Genomic DNA, 8,449 nt, shown 5'->3' on the forward strand with positions numbered 1-8,449 from the left:
GAATATTTGAGCTAACTTTTTGATGCTGAGCCTATGATTTGTTCTGCTTTTTCTGAATATGCTGTTTTGTTATGATCGCTAAACTTTGACTGTTTTCCAGTGCGTGAAATTTCAACAATATCATCTGTTAGCTCTTAGGTTTTCACTGTTTTCACACCCAAAGCAGTAAAATATTTAGTTATTAGGGGTAAAAAAGATGTAAGTAATAAACTTGATTAAACATTTATGTCAGCATAAAATAGGTTGTCAAACTTTCAATTTGTTTTGCAAATGTTAAGTAGTGTCTGAATACTTTTTTCTGGCAATATTAACGATAAAAACATAAATAAGAAAAAAAAGAGATAAACTTATAATCTATTACCATTAAATTATAATATGAGAAAAACCAATACTTTTTTATGGAAGACTTGATTTACATGTCAAAGGTAGAAATAAGTGTAAAACACTAACGCCCCCCCCCCCTGTTTTTGAGACTTGATTTATGGGGGCAACCAACAATTGTTCAATTTTACTGAAAAAAAAAACAATGGCTTATTGACCTCCATTAGTAGGTCTCAAGAATGGCCAGAGGAGTAGCAATATCTGACATTTATTTCAACCCCTGTATATATATATGTATTTAATACAAATAAATTGTATATGTATATATACAATTTATTTGTATTAAATACATATATATATATATACACATATATATATAGGCCTTGTTTTAAAGCCTTATGTGTAGAGCAGCTAACGCATAACGCTTATGTATGCATAAGTGTTATGCGTTAGCTGCTGTGTAAGTTTAACTTATCTTTAGTGCAAAAATTTGCACTAAAGATAAGTTAAATTTTTTATTTTATAACGCAAGTTAAATCACAGCGATTATTATTGAATAAATGATATATACAGCAATATAATTTTAATAAATGATGTTTGGAAAAATAATTGTTGCTTTCATAACAAAACCGTTAATCATTTGCAGTTGCAAAGCCGCAATTAGAAACTTAAGAAATAATCATTTAAAAATTCAAAAATTTAACATATTTTAATTCATTTACGCAAATGTTGAGAAAAGAAAGAAATTTGTTAATATCAAACATTTTTAAAAATGTAATACTAAATTTAATTATTTAATATTTAAAAAATAAAATAAAATAATTATTTCTTTATTTGCAGTTTTTATTGCAGTAATTTAAAAAAGTCAATGTCTTTGAAAAATAAAAAAATAGTGAGAACTTTATGACGTCAAATTCACATTAGGCTATTGCATTAAACATTTATATATTTATATATACAGTTATATAAACATATATATATATATATAATTATATAAACATTTATATATTTATATATATATATATACAGGGCTTGTGATGAAGCGAGCGCGATCGCGCTCCGCTCATAAAATCCGCCCGTAAACGGTCTTTTCAAACGTTCTAGGCGCGATAAACAACGCGCGTTCAGCTTATAACGAGCGTATAAAATAACGCTCGTCCAATAGTTCGGGATTATTTTTTTATTTTCATAAAATATTTAAAAAAGATTTTTTATTAAAAATGTTCTGTTATCAAAGCACTGATATAAAATATAAAAAGCACAACGTCGTTCTCTTTTGCACTAACGTAATGAATGAGCATTTTAAAGTCGTTATAATCACTAATTTCAATAATGGAATGTGCACGTGGAAACACAATGTGAATATAAAAATGCGCAAATAAAATAAGAATAGAAAATTAGAAAACCATTATAAGAAAATTGAAACTGCAGAGTATTTTTAATCTTGTGAAAATATCAAGTAAGATTTATTTGATTTATTGTTTGTAATATTCCACACACCGTTTACAATAAAAATAAATATTAATAATAGAGTAATTTTTAAAATTAGTTTTTGTTCATAGTATAGGTTTTTTATTAACTATTATTTATTGCAACTCAAATTTAAAACGATTCTGTCGTTTAGAATCTTTGCAATCAAGGACATTCGAAAAGGAAATAAAGTAATGACGTCAATATTTATTAAATGGAAAGTTATTATTCTTTATTTATTATTATTTCAAATTATTCTTGTGTTATTTTTTTAAGATAAAAAAACGTAATTTAAAAAAGAAATTTTAGAAAAAAATAAAATAATTAATTTGAATAAAAAATATCAAGAAATATAAAAACCATTAACTGTTAATTAAGTTTTCTGCGTAACATTTTAAAATACATATATCAAAACAACGAAGCAAAACTAAGTCGCTAAATTATACTTCAATACTTAAATCAATAAGAAGTTGTGTTTTTGTTTGATATTATTTTTTTATAACATAAATAGTTAAAAATAAAGTCGCGACTGACAATTTACAAGAAGTTTGGAAATGTAAATATCTACTTCGTTGAAGTAGTTTCATGAGTGTGATACTAATTCAAACATTTTTTGACGAAAGAATTATGTATCAAATAAAAAAATAAAAAAAAAATAAAAAGCTTTTTATGAGCATCGCCTTCAGCAATTTTCACGGTCGCGCTCGCCGACGTTATCTCGAGCGCACTTAATCACGCTCGATGAAAACTTATTCTAATTTTACGAGCGTGATATAACACGCTTGACGATTTTCTTCATCACAAGCCCTGTATATATATATATATATATATATATATATATATATATATATATATATATATATATATATATATATATATATATATATATATATATATATATATATATATTCATATGTATATATACACGTTTGTGTGTGTATATAAGTTAATATAGATAGATATATAAAAAGAGATTTAGAGGGAAAAAAACTTGTTTTAAATGTCATAAAATTATTTTAAAACATATTTCAGACGTATTAAATAAGTTTTGTGCACAAAAAGATCATGAAATATGCAAAATTAGTTAATTATTAATTATAATATTTGTAAATCATGTAATATACAAAATTAATTCTGATCAAGAAAACTAAATAATAAATTTTTTTAAACTCAAATCTTTTTAAAACTAGCAAACTTTCAAACTATTCATATTACCTCATCATCCCATTTTAACATAAAAGGACTGAGTTCTTTTGAAGCAAAATTTAAGGCAAGCTCTTGCACAGTAACTAATTCTTCATCAAGACCATCTTTAACTAAACAAAATTCATATATATATATATATATATATATATATATATATATATATATATATATATATATATATATATATATATATATATATATAAATATATATATATATATATATATATATATATATATATTATATTATATATATATATATATATATATATATATATATATATATATATATATATATTAATTAGTAAAAAACACTTATCTAACTTTTATCTTCGACTTGAAGTTTCACCATTGCTGGATCATCAGGAAGAGTTCCTCTCAGGAAGAGAACTCTTCCTGATGATCCAGCAATGGTGAAACTTCAAGTCGAAGATAAAAGTTAGATAAGTGTTTTTTACTAATTAATTATTGCTCTGTTCTTTAAAAACATTGAGCACTCTATTTGTAAAATACACTAACATAATTTACATATATATATATATATATATATATATATATATATATATATATAAATATATATATATATATATATATAATATATATATATATATATATATATATATATATATATATATATATATATATATACAAAATATATATATATTTATAATTTTTTAAATTTTTATTTTATTTCTATTTTTATTTACACATATCTAAGTTTATTATTTTATTATAAAAATATTTTTTTTAAATTTATTCTTGATGTTTTCATTTATTTAATATATATTATATTTCTTTTTTCTTTTCTTTTTTTTTTATTTATTTACAGAAACAATCAATTACAGTAATATAACCATATAGGTTTATTTTTGTTAGATGCATTTTTGCTATATTTGCTGTAGGTTTATTTTTGTTAGATGCATTTTTGCTATATAACTATTGATAAACAATAAGTTAAGAAAAGTAAAAAAAATATTTTGTTACTTTCACGTTTAGGGCTAAGGTATAAATAAAAATAGAAATAAAATTTTAAAAAATCATGTAAATATGATAAAAATAGTAGGAAAAAAGTAAAAGAAAAACACATTACGGGAATAAAAAAATTATGTCCCTGTAAACGCCATCCCTGTAAACATGTCCCTGTAAATGCCGACTAGGAGTGTATATATATATATATATATATATATATATGTATATATATATATATATATATATATATATATATATATATATATATATATATATATATATATATATATATATATTACTATAGCATATTTATGTAACAAATTGTTATATTATATTTGCATTACATTAATTAAATATGAATTTTTAGAAAAAAGGAGAAAAAAACAAAGAACAATTAAAGAAAAGATTGCCGCCCATGCCAAACTTTCAGTCGATATAGCAGCACTCTGCTGCGAGTCAGACTATTTATCAGTCAATGTATGTACTGAAGCTCCCGGCAGCAGGCTATTTTAGTATGACATCAGACTGCTCATCTAAACCAGCAGTATAAGATATATACATATATATATGCGTATATATATATATGTGTGTGTATATATGTATATATATATACACACACATATCGTTTGTTACATTGTTTCCTGATTAGGATAACGAATGCTGGATCTTCTTAAATCTTCTCATAAGTTTTTGTTTGTGCCTTTTTGATAGTGGCTTTGCAACTTTTCCTGCTATCTCATAATGAGGGTACCGCTCTAAAACTCAACTTAATAGTTTCAAGGTCGGCTGGTAGTAAGGCTTCCCAAACTCTGTGGTAGCTCTCAAAGAGACTGATTCCATCAATAGCTACAAAACATCAGAGTATTAACAGTACCATGTCGCGCATGAATGGTGTCCCTGTTAATGCATTTGGTGTGCACTGTCGAGGCCACATAAGGAGTCAAGTCCTCTTCAAACTTAAAACATGTCAAAAGTAACTCAAAATATTGAACATAAAAAACCATCCCACCACCTAACTGTTTTAATATATCCTTTACAAATATTCGTGGCCTGCAAAGCAACCTTCCATCAGTTGAATCTTACCAGACATGCTTGCTCTTAGTGAGACTAATTTAAATTCTGGTATTCCTTCTTCTGATCTCTGTGTAGATGGGTACTATCCTTTGATTTGCAAAGTTTACAATAGTCACATGCTTGCCTTAGGGGGTATACATACACATTAATTCACCTATTTGTCGTGAAATCAGGTTTATACCCTTTGACCATTCTTTTTTTTTTTTGCTTCCACTTAGCACCTCTTTACTCTATCACCTTTCTCTTTGTTCTTTATCGTTCTCCTTCTTCCCAAGACTCCACTCTTTAAGATGTAATTTTTGATCAAATTGACCATACTCTCTCTCTCTCTCTCTCTCTCTCTCTCTCTCTCTCTCTCTCTCTCTCTCTCTCTCTCTCTCTCTCTCTCTCTCTCTATATCTATATATATATATATATATATATATATATATATATACATATATATATATATATATATATATATATATATATATATATATATATATATATATATATATATATATATATATATATATATATATATATATATATATATATATATATACCCTTCTGCTAATATTGTTGTTATTGGTGACTTTAATGCTCATCACACTGAATAGCTTGGCTCTAACATCACTGACCCTGCTGGCACTAAAACCTATAACTTCTGCATTTCTCAATTTCTTACTCAGATAGTTAACTTTTTGACTCATTTTCCTGACAACCCTAATCATTTACATTCACTCCTTGATTTATGTCTAGCCTCTGATCTTAGCTTTTGTTTAATTTTTCTTTTTTCCCCCTTAGGTGGTTCTGACCATGCAATGATCTCTTTAAATCATCTTGTACTTTCTTTTCAGACTTATCCTATCATTGCACTACTACTACCCTAAAGCTGACTAGAATTCTTTTCAGGATATCTTTTGTGACGGTCCTTGGGTTGATGTCATTTCCCTCTCTATAGGAGTAAAAGCTTCTATTCATGCAGGAATAGAAGCTTTTACTCCTTCTTGTTGGTTCCAAGTTAAGCCTCATTCTACTACATGGTTTCCTCCCTCTTGTGCAACTAGAGATATAATCATTTATTATCAATCATAATCATCAATCATAATCATTTTTTTCATCTTTTCCAAAAGAACAAATCTCTTGAGAATGACTATTTATTATTGCAAGAAATTGATGTAAAAATCAATGTGCTGTCAGATGCTAAACTCCATTATTCTCAGTTCAATAAACCTTGTATCTTGTCTCAGAAGTTAGACTTTGGAGACTTTTGGAAAATCTTCAACAGTGTCGTTAACAAAGGTAGGTCTAACATTCCATCTCTCATTCATGGGACTGATCTTATTACCACTCTTAAGGATAATGCAGAACTATTTGCAAAAAAATTTTCTTCTAATTCGACTCTCGAATCTTATGGTCATTCTCTTCCTCCCATTCCAATTAAACAGGTTATCCCATTGTTAAACATTCAAATTACTTCAGCTTCTGTTGCTAAAGTCATATCTTGATTAAACTCTTCTACGACTTGTGGTCCAGACAACATTCATGTCATAGTCTTGAAATTTTTATGAATACATATAAGCTGTTTGTTTCATACATAATGAAACAAACAACTTATATGTATTCATAAAAATTTCATGAGCAAATTTAAAAAATCATATTTTTAAATTTCTTCTAAATTGAAATTTAATATTATATTATAAATAAAAATTTACTCTAAATTGAAAAAAAATATATTATACTAGAATTATTCACAACATCAATTAGATAAATTAGTTAACTCAGAACTTATTAACACAATCTTTTGTTAATTGAAAAGTTTTAGTTTATAACATTTGTCATTCTTTTCATTCTTGTCTTATAAAAATATTTTTAAAATAGAGGGAGTCACTGCTATTATTCAGCTTTACAAGAGATTCTTTACAAGAAAAAAAAGTGTTGAACAAATTAAATATCCAATTCATGACTTAATTGTTCTTGAAACACCTATTCTCAAAAATTTAAAAACATGTTAGAGATATTTTTAAATATTTTTATTTTATCTTAGCCAAATTTTTGCATTTTAATTGACTTAATTACTTAATTATGGGGTTATATATTATACATCGTCACCACATCAAATGCCAAAGTATTTTTGGATGAAATTTGAATCTTATCAATAAATTTTGACTTAATTAAGTAAGCACAATCTTTTTTACAAAAATATAATTCTCTTCACATGCAGCAAATAGTATTTTATAAAAACCTAATTTTAACTTCATCAAAAATGTTTTTTTGATGAAGTTTAAATTTACTACTCCTTAAATTGGAAAGTTATTTGTTGGTTGCTAGAAAAAATTAAAAGATTATTCATTTTATTCATTGCAACTGAACTTTTTAGAATTTAGTTTTTTTGTTTACATTACATACTATTGTATAAACTTACAATAATTTGAAGTGTTTGATGAAGAAAACCTAATCTTGCTTAAATTTAGAAAAGTTGGACATCTGTACAATTTCCATAATGTTTTCATTCTAGCTCTTCCTCATAAACTTAACTATCTATTAAAAGACACTCAGCTTAATAACATCAACAAATGGAATACATAAAACTAATAATAGTTGATTAAAGTTGCCTGAAACAAATTTGTTTCTTTTTATCTATTTAATATGTTTTTGACAAAATTTCAAGGAAAAATGCATTTTGATGTGCAATAATTAACTGTCTATTTAGCTTAGCTACAATAACAACGCTGCCGGACCTTGCGGAATTAATTTACCCGTTTTTTCTTTTTCTTTTTCAAAAAGATAAAGAAAAATAACGGGTAAATTTATTAAAACTAACTCCATCAAAAAATTTTTGTCGAGTTTATTTTAATAGGTTGTTATCAAAGTTCTTCGTTTTTTGATACAAACATTTTTTGAATAAAATATTTAACGAATAATGGTTTTGTTAATTACGAATTTTTAGCAAATTTTTCGCTCTTTAGGGATAATACTTTCACTTTTACTTAATACTGATATTTACTTTTTTTATATTTTTACTTACATTCTGATTTTTACAAAAAAACGCCTAGTAACATTTTTAAATAAAAAAACCAGGAGATAAACCCTTATATCCAAATCATTTAGTCTTTGGCAATAAAGTTAACATTGAAAAATTATAATTTTTCAATGTCAACATTTATTGCCAAAGACTTTTCATAAAACAAATTAAGAAAAAAAACTTAAAAACGGGTGAAAGCGAAACTGTTTTTACATCTATTTTAAAATGCCAAATTTTAATGTATTTTAAAACGCCAATTGGTTTTTTTAAATATTATGAACGCAATTTTATACGCATAAGTTTACTTTTTGCGCTAAAAAAAATACCTTGGTTTCGGTTATTCAAAAAGGATGGTGTCATTTGGGTGTAACTTTTTGAGGAACATTTTTTTTGTGTGACGCTTGT

The 8,449-nt window shown here is 25.5% G+C and overlaps 1 protein-coding gene across 1 annotated transcript in view; it reads right to left on the bottom strand.

Moving 5' to 3' along the window:
• The window catches only part of LOC100204837 (isobutyryl-CoA dehydrogenase, mitochondrial), a 52,911-nt gene extending 45,131 nt beyond the window's left edge, over positions 1-7,780 (bottom strand). Inside the window, exons 1-2 of the mRNA XM_065813719.1 lie at positions 7,445-7,780; positions 3,007-3,107 (exon numbers count right to left, since the gene is read on the bottom strand). Of these exons, the coding sequence (XP_065669791.1) occupies positions 3,007-3,107; positions 7,445-7,532 (189 nt within the window). The 5' untranslated portion in view covers positions 7,533-7,780. The remainder of the gene's footprint in view (positions 1-3,006; positions 3,108-7,444) is intronic.
• Positions 7,781-8,449: the final 669 nt, after the last annotated feature.

Source organism: Hydra vulgaris, chromosome 12 (genome assembly GCF_038396675.1).
Source record: "Hydra vulgaris chromosome 12, alternate assembly HydraT2T_AEP".
Lineage (NCBI taxonomy): Eukaryota > Metazoa > Cnidaria > Hydrozoa > Anthoathecata > Hydridae > Hydra > Hydra vulgaris.